Genomic DNA, 18,074 nt, shown 5'->3' on the forward strand with positions numbered 1-18,074 from the left:
GACGAAAGAAGTGCGAGTTTGGGGGAGTCTCTAGAGAAGAAGAAAATCAAATTTTTGGTGCCTCTCTCTCTCTCTGTTTCGTGGTCTGGATTGGGAGATCGAAGTCTCCTAAGATTTCGTTGTTGCCATAAGCTGCTGCCTAGTCGAAGTTGCTGGAAGGGGTCGAAGGTCTTGGAGGATGACATGGTGTGGAGGGAAATTCTGGTCTTGGTCTAGGGTAAAGAGTTTCAAAGGATACTATTGAAAGGAAGAATTATCTTGATTGTGTTTTCCCCTCGAGGGGGTTTTGCCCGGGCATGTGCCTATATCTTATGTCTCTTGCTTTGTGATCTTCATATATGTATAATTGCTTGATGAAAGATAAGATAATAAAGAATTAAAAGAAGCCAACACACTCAAGTAATTATCAAGAAAGGAGAATCAAACCCTAATATAATATCCTTGATTTTCCAACAATCCCAACCCCTCATGTGAGGGCCAACACCCTAATCCCATGCATACCATGCTTATCAAAGTAAAAGGGACTTAAAGAAAATATCCCAACTCCTATGAGCAATGATCTACACATCTTAAAGGGGGATTTAAATGAAATTAATGACAGGTTGCTTGGCAAGCCAAATCAAAGCAAAGAAAAAGGCTAAGTAAAGTGTGGAAAAAGTAGTGTCAAGGAAAGGATAACTCAAGTAATGCAAGCACTCCTTCCACAAATACATGCATGAATGATGGTTTTGCATAACCCATATATAATAAGACTATGACACCTCTCATCCGCAGACCATATCATTTATCACTCACACCTATTGACTGAAGGCTCAACCTAGGAAGTGTTCCTCCCCCTAGGCTACGATCACCTAATATGAGCATTTGATGATCCTACCATACTAAAATCAGTGTTATCAGATACAAACCGAAATCGGCCGGTTCATACAAAGTAACCAAGAACCCTTCGAATGAAAATTTATTTAAAAAAACAATAATTTTTGGGTGGGGCAAACCTAGTATTCAACCCTACTAATGCTATGTAACTAATGGTAATGTTAAATTCTTAAAGTAAAAGGATGAAATGATTTCAACCTTTTACTTAAATTTTTAAACATTACCACTAATTGTTTCAAGATGTTTGAGAGTGCTTCCAACCTCATTGGATTGCATATGGATAAAGTAGAATTTTAGATCCCACTCAAAATCAAATAGACATAACAATGTTTAGCATTTTAAGATTGGGGGGATTGCAATGTTTCTGTTGGATTTTGTCATGTACAAGGGTATGGAACTAACATTTAATCAAAGATAACCAAGACCTATTTTTGGAGGCAATTGAATTTCAAAATTCAAAAACCCTCAAAGGGGTTTTAACTTTTTCCTTCCAATATCTTTGAATTTCAAATATTTGTCTTCCTCCAAAATAGGAATTTGGCTGCCTCTTATGTGCCCTTGAAAACTATATAAGGAGGCCTCATCTTATCACCTAAGTATGCAATCAATGAATATCATTTGATGTGATTTGAAATTTACTTCGGCCCCTGTGGAGTATTGCAACATTAGATGAGAGGGAAGATTTTGTATAAGGGTCAAGGATTTGTTGGCAGAGGGTTATTTTTGAGGCTCGGCCTCTTGTTTCTGTGGGTTTCCAGACCAGCGAAAGGCTTTGTCTTGGTACAGGATTGCTACAAGGCCATTCGGGCTTCCTTCTGAAGTGGACTGAATACCATATAACTTGAGGAAGACCTCTATGCACTTCAGTGTTAAAGAAAGACTTGCCTTGATGGTATATGGCTTAGGGTCACTAGTTTTTAGGGCATCAATGGGCTTCTTTACAGGTGGATCATATTTGAAGAAGTGTTCTCAGTCTTGTTTTCTTGGGCAAGTGTGATTCTTATTCGACCTCATTCACAAAGCATAAGAGTTTTAATAACTTGATTGTTGGTTAAGACAATCGTATTGCTCGTCCACTCACCATGATAGATACACATCACTAAAAAAATAGTAATACAGGGCAGAATAATGGAAGTTCCCAATCACTGTGCGAGTCCTGTGTGTAACTTAGAGATCGAAGCTGTAGGTCCACATCGGCATAGGATGAAGTTGAATCCCAATTGCTATTTTTATAGCATGAGAATAGATGATTCGTCCTCATAATCATCACAAGTTTCAGTCCAGTATGAGAAGCACAAACAGCATTAGCATTTGATTTGGTGACGCTTTAGACACCAACAAACTGATTGTGTTGCTAGTGCAAACATGAACAAATCTTTTGGTTGCATACACTCCAACAAATTGCATTCTGCAATAGACCTGTTTTACTCCCTCAACAAGCCACAACAGTCACACTACAACACTCAATTGAACACATAATTGAAATGCACCCACGAGCACATTTATGCCCTCATATCTCTACACCACTAGATTGGATTTCTACCATGACATTTGCTATACTCATGCAGTGAACTAGAACAGGTCTTCAATTCACCTAGTGCATAAACCAAAAATAAAAGGAGATATGTGCATGCTTCTACAACAATAACATTGGTCCATGCCAACATGTGCTTATCTCATGCTTTATGCTCTGGTTGAAGCCAATATATACAATCAAGACATGTTAATTCAAATCTTTGCAACAACACCCAATTAAGACAAATCGACATCTAACAAAGTGTGTATTTCATAGGAATCAACTCAATTGGAACAAAAGGTCAATACACATTCAACTGTGCAATCAACGTTGGAGCAATAGTGAAGAACAACATGTGCAATTCAATCTATTACAAATCGAACACTAGAAGCCATTTCATGTGGCTTCTTTACAAGTTCAAGCTACAGATGCAGTTACACACAAATCAACATGATCACTTGTTTCTCATGGTTTCTCCTGAGTAGCTTGCTCTCCCCTTACTCAGATTGATCACCCCAATGGAAACTCTATATCTCATTATTTTTCAGTAGTGGTGATGCCGAGAAGATCTGTCTTCCACCATTACAATCACAACAACCATCAATGTTGGTCTTCCACCATTACAATCGCAACAAGCATCAATGTTGGTCTATCAACCATTTCATAGTAAATATCACTGCAGTAGATTTAAAAAGGATCAATCCCATCGCCTATATTTTGCTGCAACCACAACTTTAATCTTTGTGACCCACATGATTGATCAAACCACTCTCTGCTAGCCAGGAACTGATCATTATCAACAAATATCAAGTGAATCAATCCAATCACAATTTGTCCTAAGCACATCTGCTTTCAGTTGTCATGCTCAGCATTGTGACATGCACAATTGTCAGGGTGAACTGCTGATACCCATTGGTGCCACATTCAGATAGGCATCTCACTCAATGGTATCACAAACTAATAAATGGACAACTCATATAACTCAGAGCACCATGGACAAACTGTATCCCACACACTACCACAAAAACACCATAGCAATCACTCACATAAACAATCCACTCTTAACTACACTTATCCTACATCTATAAAGGATTAGCAATATGGAAATTTGAAAACTGTGATGATCATAGACCACTCTCAGGAAAGAGTTAGGCTCTCCATGTTGAACTAGGAGAGTGAAAATATTTCAATCAAACAGTCAACTTGGAGTGAAACTAGTTGGAGAGAATCTCTCATAGTTAGCTAGATGCACCAACCTTCTAAAGCATAAAAGAAGGCTATTTTTGTAGAGACACACTCTATGTGACACATTAACCAATAAACCATGGAAAATAGCAAACCATGTGATTCCAGGACCCACTTATTTATTCGTTAGTATCACACACACACACACTAGCTCATAATACAAGTAGGAACTGTACCATATTCCAACACTGGGTACTCTCCAGACAACATTATCAGGCAAGGCACTGTCCCCTTCATAGTGGTTGATGGCTCGGTTGAGGAGCCTTCTTCTCTCTCCCTTCTTTCTGCCTCAGCCTCTAGTAACAACATTCCTTGGCATCCTTTCAGCTTGTAATGGTTTTGTTTTGTTTGCTGCATTTGTTTTGCACTTCTTTTAGCTTTGCACTTGGCTCTTTTTCTGCCTTTGATAAGAATAGCAAGAGGAGCCACCTTCACATTTCCACTATGTACGGATACTGATGTGCTTTTGAGCCCCATTGACCTGTTTATTGTGGTCGTTCTTTGGACATTAATAAAATGATCTTATCTTCTCTTCTCTATGCTGACTAATAGTTCTTGAACAATCTTTATTGATGTCTAAAGGTTCTATCCAAATTCTACTGTTGTGTGGTTGTCACTACTGAAGGGGGAGTTTGAATGAAGCAATCTAGTATGTTGTTCCTATTTAGAGTTGCTGCAACTTGAGAAGTGACTAACTATTCATTATCCTCTAGCAGTTGTTTATACACATGGGATATATTTGAGGTCACCCAATGAAGTAGTTTATTGGCTTCACGTGAGTCTTTCATGGAAAGACTAAAGCAGCAACAAAGCCGTAGTAATGTTCGATTCATGTCTTCCTAAATGGATTGTATCATTATGATAATTATATAAATAGTGTAAAGACTGGAGCATTAATATCACAACCGTTTATGTCACCTGAATACTTAAATAAAGCTCGACATCTTCCTCCAGAATTTGCACTTTCAAAATTTGCATCGTGCTACCATACTTATCAGTTACCCATCATTGCAGATTTATTTTCAGTAGTATCTACAATTCCTTTTTAATGTGAAGTTAGTTTTGGGCTCTTATGAGCGTAACCATCATATTGTTTAGAACACTGTTTAGGAAAGCCCTTTTTGTATGTAGGCTAGGAGACATAATCAATCAACTATTATTGTGCTTGCCTTGTGTCTTCATACTTGTGCATTGTATATGTTAAAGCCTTAAACATCATTGTGGGTGATGTTTTGTCTATACTTGCATGCTAATATATACAAGCTAGACACAATAATTTTTCAGGTATATGTTAACCATGGTAGATGATGTTTATATGATCAATAGGAACTTAAGAAGCTAAGTGGAGAGCTGAATCATCTTGTAGTATGAGGCACTCATTCTCACTAAAAGGGAAACTCTTATGAAATGGTGGATTTTGTTTTGGAAGAATATCTTATAGCATGTCGCGACTGTGTCCCCATTGGCTTAGGGCACATGAATCACTTCGCAGAGTATCTTTCTCTAGCTATAATTTTATGCATTATAAATGCTAGCTATATGGGAATTGTACCGAGCGGTCCCTTGTTTATCTTTGCCAGGTTGTGTTTTCATTTGCTCTCAGTTGGAGTTTTGTGTTCCAAATTTTTGGAATATTTTGTTTCTCTGTGAAGTTTGCTCACGGTTTCCTTGTAAAAGTAAATGAATACGTCTCTTTCAAATGTAATGTTCTTTCTAAATATTTAACGTTCCAGCATAATTTTTCTGGATGAATCTTTTTCTGAATATATGGTTCATATTCCACTGAATGTTTTAAAAGAACTTGGCTCTTTAAGTAACTTGTAAAGTTCCTAGAGATTGAAGCAGTTGGCAGATTACACCCACTGGTGAACATAATGTTGTTTTGCACACCTGCAGATGTGGAATTCAGTAAAAGGTTCTAAATTTCGTGTCAGCTCATATACTTACAATACTGATGAGGCTACCACTTCAGTTTATCATACTGTCACAGAGTAAGCTCCGAGCCTTCATGTAACTTGTTTCAGTAGTTAAAATGTATAGGTCAATACTTAGATGTAGGAATCCTTTTTGATTCTCTCAAGAATGGAAATTTCTTCTGATTCTCATTCTTTGAAGATTTTAGTATATTGCTAATAGCTTGCATATATGCAAACTCATCTTGAGAAAATGTTTTCGGACTATCACTATGTCAATATCATATATGGTTTATTTTTTCTGATATATTGCCCGTCTGAAATCTGGAAGTTTAGTATCAAGTAAAAATAAAAAATGTTAATTTCAAGTTCCAATGATATACTGTTATTTGGCCATATTCTTTGTTTATTACATTCATTTTTTTTTCTTCTATTAAATTAAATTCTTCCAGAACTAGGCTGAGCCTAGGCCGGGGCCAGCCCTAATGTTACATGGAAGAAACGATCTGCCCACCAGTGGGATGCTATCACCAGGATTGTGCGAAGCTCAGTCGAGCTTGGACGCCCCTTGGGGATGGTTATAATTCCCCCAAAGGTGGCTCCCATCCTCAACCCCTCCCCATGAGATTTGAACCAGTGACGTGATGGGGACTAAACCCCACACAAACCAATTGGCCATATTCTATGTTTATTACTGTCATTTCAATCTGCTGCTTCCTGCCTCACATATATAGTGATCATTGTGTCTTATTGTTTCCGAGGGACAGTAAAAGTTCCATATGCTGATAGAATGGGAATGTGGCCTACTTGGATCCTGTGATTCACGTCTTATTGTCTTTGTAATTGTTGCTTGACATTCTTCATTGTTCTGTATTCTGCTATAGGATATCTTCATTGGGATTGATGTTTCTTTGTTCATGAATATTTACTGAGTCTGGATTAATATATCAAGGATCTACTGTTCAATATTGAGCCCACTGTAATTCTGTTATTTTGAGCTCATTCCAAACATATGCAGTTGCATCTAGTATCCTATCACATCAGCTGAATTCATGCAATGATTTATATTCTGTTAGATCTTGTTATTTTTTGCATGCTCATTGATTGCGCTACCCTGCAAGATCCGCATGATGTCAGGTGTTTGATTACTGGATAGTGCTGTACCTTACGCTCTTTCTCTCATACATGATGATGTTGCTTCTTTGATGAGGATCATGACCCATGGTGATCATCGGTTTTTTCTATAATGGCTTTTTATACTATAAATTGTTGTCTCCTACTAGGTTCTATTCCATAATTTACCTCTAGATAAATGTGTTACCTTATGAGTTGAGTTGTACCACTAGTGACTTAGGTAGGTGTTTCATATCGTTCCCTCAATTTTCCATGGTTATTTTTCACACCTCTTCATTTCATCACCATTTTCATCATTTTCCCGTAAAGACCGTAAACAGATGCAAAAAAAACAGTAAGGGATTTATATCATGAACCTGTAAACAGTTTCCTGAAATCTGACAAAATCAATTAACAGAACTGCTGAGGTACCTACCTGTGCCCCTGCGGTTGAAGATGCCTCCGGCTGCGCTGCTACAGTTACCAAAAGACCGAATCCACCCAGCCAAATTGAGCAGAACCTGGCTGCTCAATCCAGTAAGCTTCTTAACAGAAGCTGACTGTTCCCCGTGCCTAGAACCTCAGAACACTCAAGCTCTTCCTGTGGATGATTTCCTCCTTCACAATTCTCCCCTCTGTTTTTTCCCCCTTCCCAAATCACTGTCCCGTGGTTTTATCCTGTTGTTTGGCGGTGGCCGCTCTTCCATCTGCAGCCCACTGCTCGGCCTGCTAATGACATGCTCCTCCCTTACGCATTCCTTCCTTATCTCATTTAAGGTCGTGAATATATATGTTTATGTTTTGAAATCATATGATATTTTTATTAAATATTCTTTTTAATATAACCTTTATATCGTATATACCACATTATGATTTAATATATCATTTAAACATTATATTTAATATATCGCATTGTTTTATTATATATTTGTTTTAATATAACATTATAACTTTATACTTGGAGCCCCTTTTAATTAGTTTCTTATATATATTTTAAAATTTATTTTAAAAATTTATTAATATAATTTTTATCAATAATCTGGAATATATAATTTATATAGTCCTCTTTTAAGATTTACCCATACATTAAGCAATATGAATGAGTAGAACCTCTATTCAAAGAAGTGTCATGGTATTTAGCACTTATAATTAATTTAGTATAAAATACTAGTGCAGTGTATGCGACACATGCATATGTAGCTATCATATGCATGTACCGTATGCCTGCTATTATTCTTGTGTTCTTTATATTTATAGATGGGTCGTTACATTTCCCTTTCATGATTTACTTTAGCATGTGCATAAGTAGAGCAACTCTATAAGGGAATACAATTTCTGAATTTCCTGCAATCTAATCAAGCATTCATAGGTGAGATTTGGCTTGTTGTAACAACACTTCTCACCTTCCCCATTTGTTTAAGTTAAGCGTTCTTGACTCGTTTATTGACTCCCATTTGTGCAATTTGGATAAGTACTAGTCTTGGTCCTCCATCTTTTTATTTCCAGTTCTATAACTTCCATTTTTCTAAGTCTAACTCTTCATATCACCTTGGGCCTCCATTGCCTAGCTTTAGTGATATCCTAGGGATACCCCCTTAGTGCTGGAGAAGAGATAGCCTAAAGTGAGAGAGGCAGCTACCATGGAGATTATCAGAAGCCCCTCTAAGCAACCCTTAGGCTTGCATTGCTTTGGGATTTTTGTAGCTTAAGTTGAAGATTTCATTTTAACAGTGGGGATGATATGCTATGCCTTCTCTATGTGGCCTTTGATCGACATTAAGTGGGGGGAATAACTCTTGTGATGTAATGCTTTCTATCCATGGCCCCTCGTTTAGATGAAGGAGAGATGTTGAAATTAAGGAGGTAATCTTCACATTTGGCCACGATCAACATTATTTGTAATCTTGTATTATATTACTAGGTTTGGTTATAGCCGACATAGTCAACTTAATGTAGGCTCATGAACCCTCCTTATTTAGTTGTGTATAAATGAATGTGATCAAAACTGGATTGTGACTTGCATAAATAACTGGTTGAATTGGTTTTGGAAAGTTTCTAGATGAAAGTAGCTTCCTGTTATCAGCGAATCTAGCAGTCTGGACAAGGTCCTTTTGAGATGCTATGGTGGCACCAACAGAACAAGTGCCCACTATCACCTCATCACGAGTCTCCACTCTTTAAACCCAACTCTTATAGAAGGGCTATGGAAGGATTTCTTGTACAAGATACTTTACCCATGAGATTAGAAGGCCTGTGCCTAATGATGGAGTCTAGGTCAACGATAGGAGTTAATTGTTGTTAAATCGTTAATCTGGAAATGAAAATAATGCAGACTAGCAACTAAATGTCACTCAAAAATAAGAAATTACAACTCTCAATAAGACCAAATGAATGACCAAACGATACCCTCATCAAACAAGAAGTGTTTCCTTAAGTTGTACCTTTGATAAAAAACTGTACTTTGTAAATTTGCTTGCTGTCATGTAGCTGCAGATCTAAAAAGCGCAGAAAAAAGCGTAGAAAACAAGAAGCTAAATGTTCTTTGGGGGCCACCCACAAGTGTTTAGAAACAATAGTTTGAAGATCTAGGGGTGGGGGAAGCTATGCTGGCAAGGATATGACAATATTAAACACCCAAAGCTTCAGATCTGCAACAGAATTCAAGTTTCCAGCTGACTGGAAACTAATTGCAGATATTTTGGGTCAAGACTCAAAACCCCCCTGGTTAAAATTAAAAAAAGTATTCTAGCAATTTTTTTAAACTTGTGATGGCTGGAATATGTCCGCTCCAGAACACTAATGATATGTAATAAATAATTCTAGAAATAAAATGGGGGTTTGTATGAGAAAATTTAATTGGAGATGTTCTTTGTATTTAGTAATTTGCCATATCTGGTGTTTAATCTGCTATGACTGTAGATCTGCAAAACTAATTACAATACCTTTGTGAAATATGTGTGTTAAGTGGAGAAAACAGAAGGTAAATGATCCTTGGATAAAATATATAAATCAAGCTTGAAATTCCAAGGATTCACTAGTTAAGATAAAAACGTTGAGTACAAGATAGTAATATATATATATATAAAATAGAAAAAGAAAAGATTTTAGATTTCAAAATAGATTGGTTGCTACAATTAAAACTTACCTCAATGTTGCTGTTCCATCTCTCAAAGTGCCGAATCGCAAATACCACACCCTCTAGATTGGTCTTGCAATTTGGACCAGCAAAGGGGATTGAAATCTTAAAGACTGTCACACACCTTTCTAGTTTAAAACAGTGAACGAATCTCTGGATTTTGTTGGAAAATATACTCTCCCTATGATGTCTCCAATCACTGTGTTAATAGTGACAAAAATATAATGCCCCTCTGCTGCTGAAAAAGTCTTCTGTAAGGATTTGTCCATGCAAATATATGAAGCAAATACCTTTTCCAACAAATAGAAGTCAGGGCTAGCCTTGACCCCTCTTTCCAAGTGTCTTGTTGCCCCTCAAATGGGTCAACCCAATGACACTGCAACAATCCTTTAACCGGCAATTATTTTATGAAACACAAAATACACAGCAATTAACAAAGAAAATAATGCATAGAAAAATTGATACACAATATTTGCTTGCACAGTGAAAAGTAGCTTCAACAAAATTCTGGCATTATTTTCCCACAGTTCAATCACCACAACACGGGAGGAGGGACTAACCTTTAATAATTTTCTTTTAACAGGCAGATAACTGCTACTAAATGGCTACTTTTACTCTCTCCCAAATATAACGACTATTTTGACTTGTCATCCACAATATCTTTGGAGACTAAGTCACTTTTACAATAAAATATAACTTTAAAAAGTCATATTGTCCACAAATGGGGGTCTACTTGCTTGTTTTAAATTTTTTGTGAATTGAAGACTCAATCGTTGGGCTTAGGATGACCTTGCAAATACATGATTTGATCAATAATGGCCAGCAACTTGGCTCGTGTGCTCCCATGTGTTAGCCGAAAAGAGATTCGGTGTAATGAACACATGTTTGATCACACGTGCGGAATCAATGGTACGACCAGGCTGCATGGTTCTCGTTTTGTTTGGAATGAACAATAATTGGCTCACATAAAACTCAATGTATCACTTCTTTGTTTCAATGCCTTGACTTGGAGGGCCCATGTGTAGCTCAGACTATCATTTGAATGAGCTCTGATTGGTTAAAATGTTGGTGGCTACCAGGGTTTAAGTTTGAAGGGTAGTGTTATATTTCAAATTGAAAGGTTAAATTTATTTAACCCTTCTATTTTGACTAGTTAAAATAAATTGCTCTTTTCATATAAAGCTTGAAAATAATTTAAAATTTCATATATAGAATAATTATTTTACAACTTATTAATTATAAAATATTTAACAATATCATTTTCAAAACATAACTCCTTAATTATCAAATTAAATTTTGTTGGATGCTTAATCCGTAAGGGTTGGTGTGGAGGAATTCCAGTAGTTATTGGAAGTCCAAGTTACCTCTTGGAATATGAAAACCAAGGGTCAGAATCGCATGTATTAATATGTACATCTTGTTAATAGAATGTATTCCATGTGTTTTCTTAATCTTGCCTATTAGTCTTCTGTGTGTTTAACATGGTATCAGAGTAGGTGTCTTCTTGCCTTGATTGATTTTGTGAGAGTTAAAGTTTTTTGTGGCCTTTGGATTTGTGAACTACTAGTTTTGTGGTCATCCTCTCTCTGCCTGGTGTGGACTATAGATGAAAAACAATATGAATATGAACAAGGATCTATCTATGTTGATTCCCTTGTCTTGACAGTGTAGGTCTATCTATTTGAGATTTGTTACTTCTCTGTTAGAATCCATATGACTTGTCTTCAATAGCAATTTGCACCAACAACCCTTCTTCAACAACAATTTGTGCATTCATTGCAGTAACAAGAGCGACAACATCCCTAGATCGTTTCCCTTGCCTCTTTGCAAATTTACATTTACATTGCTCTTGCATATGATTTTTTGATGAACAAAGTAAAATTCTTATCACAAATGTAGACTTGAAAGGAGAGCCTCTGTATATGTATCCAACTCTAATTGAACGCAAACACACATAAGGAATTTCTTGGAGCTACATTTTGTGAAACCCACATGTCGTTCCAGGATTAATTTGAAATCAGTGTAACTGGTACGCAACTTGTTGTAGCTACGAATAACCTCCATGAAATTATTTAAGAGTTCGCAGTGGTTAGTTGATTTGCTAGGAGCATGTTCAACACCAACAATAATATTTGTCGCTGTTTGATGGTCACGGGCCATTTCAAACGTTACAAAAGATAAATTCTCATCGTGCTTGACTCCAGTAATGGTAGGGGTGCCCTTCGAATCAAGGGCATCTGGTATGCAGTTTTGGTATACAGTTCCAGCGCGCAGCTATCGTTGATACTCCTGAAATTGCCTACAAAACCGCCGACCTTGGAAATGGGTGCACTAAGCTGGAGCAAGTAGTCCTAGATGTTGCCTTTGTCTTTGTGAATTGTTGACAACTCCAAATTCTTTTCTTGGGCACGAGTTGTAATGCCTCTGCCATTCTCCCTAGTCTGTGTGTTTCTTTTGTCAGTGCATCAGACCCCTATCTCGATGACCTCCAAAAACTCTTGCCAGAAATAAACAATCCAAACTTCGAAAATTTGGTGAGATATTGTGTAATTTCACTTCAAATTTGTGGATTTTGAAACCATAGCAGGCAGTTTGTGGTCTCAATAGATTAGTAATCTTTTTGGGTAAGGGCAAAATCCTATTGTGTGGAATCCCATCTCGCTTTTTTCTGCTATAGAATGCCCGATGGGTAGAGTTTGTTATAGTTTGTGAAAATCTGGTTTCTAGATCTCGGATTGAGTTTTATTCAAGGGTATTTGATTCAAGGGTTGGAGGTTAATATGAAAACGACTAGTGGCTAGATGGGTTCTTTGATGGCGAGTAGATCTGTAAGGATGAGTATAGCTAGATCTTTGTTTGCCTAACTAGTAAAAATTGCAAGACTCCATTTCCATTGCTCTTGTAGCTTTCAAACTTGTTTATGTGAATTTTACCACTGTTTGCGTATCCAGGGGTCCGTTGCTACCTTCATTGATAACATTGGGGATTTTGTTGCGATTTTGTTAGCATCTATAGACGTAAATCGAGCTGCGCATTTACTGGTCTCAAGGGAACCAAGATTGATTGATCATGGAGCAAATATTGTGTCCAGAGCGCTTAACTTTCAATTTGTCTGGCACTCCTTTTTTTGAGACCATTGGAATGTATAGGTTGTGTTGTAGCTGCTACAACCACCCTCCAAAATTTTGCCCATGCGATTTTGGAGCCTCCCTTCTGTCCACAGGAGCTCATCATTCATTGTCGTCAAGTATTCATGCTATGTTAAGACTTATCATTTCATGTTGTGCTTGTGATGTCTTGTTTTGATACCAATTTGAACTTTTCAAACATAAGCCATCTTCTGCCTTGACCTTGCAACATTGCCGGTCTTACCTTCAGAAATTGTGTGATCTTGGAAGGCAGGCCAACCTTGAGGATTTGAATTGTGAAACCCACATGTCGTTCCAGGATTAATTTGAAATCAGTGTAACTGGTACGCAACTTGTTGTAGCTACGAATAACCTCCGTGAAATTATTTAAGAGTTCGCAGTGGTTAGTTGATTTGCTAGGAGCATGTTCAACACCAACAATAATATTCGTCGCTGTTTGATGGTCACGGGCCATTTCAAACGTTACAAAAGATAAATTCTCATCGTGCTTGACTCCAGTAATGGTAGGGGTGCCCTTCGAATCAAGGGCATCTGGTATGCAGTTTTGGTATACAGTTCCAGCGCGCAGCTATCGTTGATACTCCTGAAATTGCCTCCAAAACCGCCGACCTTGGAAATGGGTGCACTAAGCTGGAGCAAGTAGTCCTAGATGTTGCCTTTGTCTTTGTGAATTATTGACAACTCCAAATTCTTTTCTTGGGCACGAGTTGTAATGCCTCTGCCATTCTCCCTAGTCCGTGTGTTTCTTTTGTCAGTGCATCAGACCCCTATCTCGATGACCTCCAAAAACTCTTGCGAGAAATAAACAATCCAAACTTCGAGCAATTTGGTGAGATATCGTGTAATTTCACTTCAAATTTGTGGATTTTGAAACCATAGTAGGCAGTTTGTGGCCTCAATAGATTAGTAATCTTTTTGGGTAAGGGCAAAATCCTATTGTGTGGAATCCCATCTCGCTTTTTTCTGCCGTAGAATGCCCGATGGGTAGAGTTTGTTATAGTTTGTGAAAATCTGGTTTCTAGATCTCGGATTGAGTTTTATTCAAGGGTATTTGATTCAAGGGTTGGAGGTTAATATGAAAACGACCAGTGGCTAGATGGGTTCTTTGATGGCGAGTAGATCTGTAAGGATGAGTATAGCTAGATCTTTGTTTGCCTAACTGGTAAAAATTGCAAGACTCCATTTCCATTGCTCTTGTAGCTTTCAAACTTGTTTATGTGAATTTTACCACTGTTTGCGTATCCAGGGGTCCGTTGCTACCTTCATTGATAACATTGGGGATTTTGTTGCGATTTTGTTAGCATCTATAGACGTAAATCGAGCTGCGCATTTACTGGTCTCAAGGGAACCAAGATTGATTGATCATGGAGCAAATATTGTGTCCAGAGCGCTTAACTTTCAATTTGTCTGGCACTCCTTTTTTTGAGACCATTGGAATGTATAGGTTGTGTTGTAGCTGCTACAACCACCCTCCAAAATTTTGCCCATGCGATTTTGGAGCCTCCCTTCTGTCCACAGGAGCTCATCATTCATTGTCGTCAAGCATTCATGCTATGTTAAGACTTATCATTTCATGTTGTGCTTGTGATGTCTTGTTTTGATACCAATTTGAACTTTTCAAACATAAGCCATCTTCTGCCTTGACCTTGCAACATTGCCGGTCTTACCTTCAGAAATTGCGTGATCTTGGAAGGCAGGCCAGCCTTGAGGATTTGAATTGCGCAATCTAGAGAAGTAGGCCAACCTTGAGCTTAGAAACTGCGCAATCCTGAGAGGTGGGCCAACCTTGAGCTCAGAATTTGCGCAAAAGCTTCCCCTGTCCTAAGAAACTGCGCAATTCACTGAGCCAAGGAGTTGCTCAGTCCTTTGGTTGGGAATTGCACAATCCTTCTTGGCAGTGTGAATGGCTAGTTTCTTAGAAAAGCAAAAAAGCAAAAAAGCAAAAAGCGAATAAAGCAATCCCTAGAAAATAGGGAGTGGATAATTAGTTTCACGAAGAGTGGCACAAGTTGCTATTTTTGACTTTTCGACAAGTGTTACTTTTTCCTTGATTTTAGGCATGCGCATCATAAACCCTAGTTCGCCTAGATCTATATAATAGATGCCCCTAGAGCTCATTTTCACATTCGATCTTGGAGCTCTAGCTTTCCCAAGGAGATCAAGGAGCCTTCGGTGGAGTTTGCGGCGCTTTTATGGGTGAGTTTTGCTTTTGTCGTCTGTTGCCGTGTTTTCTGTCACTTTTTGTCGTTTCACTTTTGTGAGTGTTGTGTTGCTTATTTCTTTTCATAGTTGCTGGCGTTTTAACTTATATTAGCATGTACAAGTGTTGGTTCGGTTTGTCGTTCGCTTTTTACAAGTGTCGCATCAACCTCTTGTTTTTTGCCCACTGGTGGTTGCTGCTTTGGCGACTCCTTATGCATGTTTGTTTTCCCTTTTGCATGCTGTTTTTTTGCACTTGATTCTCACTGATCTATCTTTCCTTAGTCAGATCTACACTCTTAGTTGCACTATCACTAAGATTTGCCACTTTCCCATCCCCTTCCCGGGCAGATTTGCTCTTTACTTGGCCAACAATTGCCATGTTCAATTGTGCATTTCGCAACTCTAAGGCTCAAGCCTTGTGCTTGGCCTTTGAGGCTGCGCAATGCACAGTCCCTGGCTTGCCCAACTGCGCATTGCGTAGTTCCAGGGCTCAAGCCTCGCCCTTGGCCATGGAGACTATGTAACGCACAGTCTCTTCCTTAGTCTACCCAGGCTATGACTGCACATTGCGCAGTCTCAAGCCTCAAGCCTCCCCCTTGACTGCTGAGACTGCACAATGCGCAGTTCATGAGGCCAGTCTCTTCCCTCAGTTAAGGAATTGTGCAGTTTTCCCTCTCAGTCTTGTGGTTGTTGCTTTGATCTTGCTTTGTGAGTCAGTTTGCTTGAGCTAACTTATGTCTGCGATGAGTGCATTTCTCTCTTATAGGTACTGCAGTTTTTGAGCACCTCTCTTGATCAATTACTGTCACCATGGCTCCCAAGAGATCTGTCTCAAAGGACACTACAGAAAGCAGCACTGGAGAGGCAGTTGAGAGTCCCCCAGTGAACTTGCCAGTTTTCTCAGACACTTAGATGTTCATAGAGAAAGAGTCAGACATCACATAGTAGAAGGTGAATGGAGTATTCTCAGAAAAAAGCTTCAAAGCAAATCTTGAAGACCGACAGGTGTACATCAATGTCCAAAGATCAGGATTACACAACATTGCATGCAGGTACCCAGTCTTTCCATGTGCAGACATGGTTAGCTGGATACTGTCACATACAAATAGCAAGACCATGACTCTGAGTAGTGTCAGCGGACAAAGGCTTGCCTCTTTTATGGCACATGATTACCACCTTATGTATCATTTACTGATGCTAGAATCATACATGGATTCCCACTTTTACGCAGTCACCAGCTACTTGAGCACAAAGGATGTCATCAAAGGTTGGGTGAAAGAGCCTTCAAAATTCCACCAGACACCCAACAACACTTACAAGACCAAATCTCTCAGGAAGGCCTATTGGTATTTGATAGTCTTGTGTTGTCGGATTTATGGTCAGAGCAATACTGAGACATTCCTAGAAGGTTGGGCATTATTGCTTAATTAGGTTGTGAACGAAGGAAAACTATTCAACTGGTCAAATTTGTTGGCTCAACAATTGAGAATTCATGTGACAAATGCTAAGAACCTTCCCAAGGGTAATCAAGCTAGATTCTACATGTCTGCCTACTTGCTGGATGCGATATGTGCTCATAATTCATTTCCTGGCATGAATTGGACCTGGTCCCCAAGAGAAATTGCCGTGCACATTTATTGCAAGCTGCTTTCCTGGTGCAGCTTTAGGGGAGTAATGGAAAAGTTGACTAATCACTTCCTCATTCCATTGTACAAGTTGAAATTTGAGGAAGACCCACCTTGCATGTCCTGTGAGGCAATGGAAGCAGTGTTAGAACTGACATATTGGTTTGCCTCCCCGGATTACCTCTGAGTATTTGGCGGTTAGAAGTCTCCACACCTTCTATCGAGGTATGCCACCGACAAGTTGTTCATACAAGAAGTTGCTTACCATATTTCCACAGGGTTATCAAGAGTTTTGCACAGGAAGAAGAAAGCACCTTGGCCCGCTCTTCCTTTGCAAATCGGGTTGTATGAGATCAAGAATCTAAAGGTTGCTGAGGCCGAAGGCAAGGAGATAGAGAAATTTGCGTTCAGTCTTTTGGAATTCAATCTGTATGATCCTAGGAATGTTTGCAAAGAACACTGTGCGAAGAATCATTTCCAATGGCCAAGCGAGACTTTTTACAGGCCCAAGGGGGAAGCGATGAGGAATTGTTACAATGCCTCCAAGCCTGCGAACCAGCTTCGCAAGAACTTTACTCTAGAGGCAGAACCAATAGCGAGGCGCAACCAAATGTGCGAAAAGGGAAAGAGGAAGGTTGCACATTGCCTAGCGGAATAGAAAAGTTGCAAGATGAAAGCAGATCCAATCATCTTAAAAGTGGCCATAACAACATAAAAGAGGAGGAAACAGAGGAAGCAGGAAGAAGAAATGAAGTAGAAGGAAGAACAAGAGCAGAAAAGATTGGAAGAAGAAAGGACGAAACAATAAGAAGAAGAAAGGCAGAGAATAGAAGAAGAAGAGGCAACATGGAAACAAGCAGAGGAACAAGAGTAGAATCGATTACTAGAAGAGGAGAGCAAACAGTTGCAGGAGAAGGAACTTGCTCAAGGAATTGAAGAACTGATTGTAATTCAAGACATGGAGGTGGAACCAGAGCCGTTAAACCAAGATGTTGGCCTTATGCCGAGCACTCAACCAGTGACCATTCAATCTCCCCCTCCTCGGACAGCAGAGCAAGCTCCAAGCGAAGAAGAGGGAATTGTTCCTTTTGATGATGGTTCGGTCATGGATACGTATAATCTAACTTATGATGAGCTTCAAAAGAAGATTGTACAAGTGAGAAAGAAACACTTTGGACGAGCACACGTCTCTTGCATTCATCAGAGAAAGGGTGATTGTGACAGATACCAGGAGACATCCTGAAGCCATTGTTGCAACCAACTTGGCCTTTGCAGGTGCTTCCAAGTCAAACACGGAGT

The 18,074-nt window shown here is 38.8% G+C and overlaps 1 protein-coding gene across 2 annotated transcripts in view; it reads left to right on the top strand.

Annotated features, from left to right (window-relative positions):
- LOC149189349 (uncharacterized) overlaps positions 1–18,074 on the top strand; it is a 147,822-nt gene that overhangs the window by 55,369 nt on the left and 74,379 nt on the right. For both annotated transcript variants that reach the window (XM_089411800.1, XM_089411801.1), the window contains exon 2: positions 5,534–5,628. In XM_089411800.1, coding sequence (XP_089267926.1) covers positions 5,534–5,628 — 95 coding nt within the window. The remainder of the gene's footprint in view (positions 1–5,533; positions 5,629–18,074) is intronic.

The sequence above is a fragment of the Pinus tabuliformis genome, chromosome 3_1 (genome assembly GCF_031772625.1).
Source record: "Pinus tabuliformis cultivar Carrire ecotype Pingquan chromosome 3_1, CPIR1, whole genome shotgun sequence".
In the NCBI taxonomy this organism is placed as follows: Eukaryota; Viridiplantae; Streptophyta; class Pinopsida; order Pinales; family Pinaceae; genus Pinus; species Pinus tabuliformis.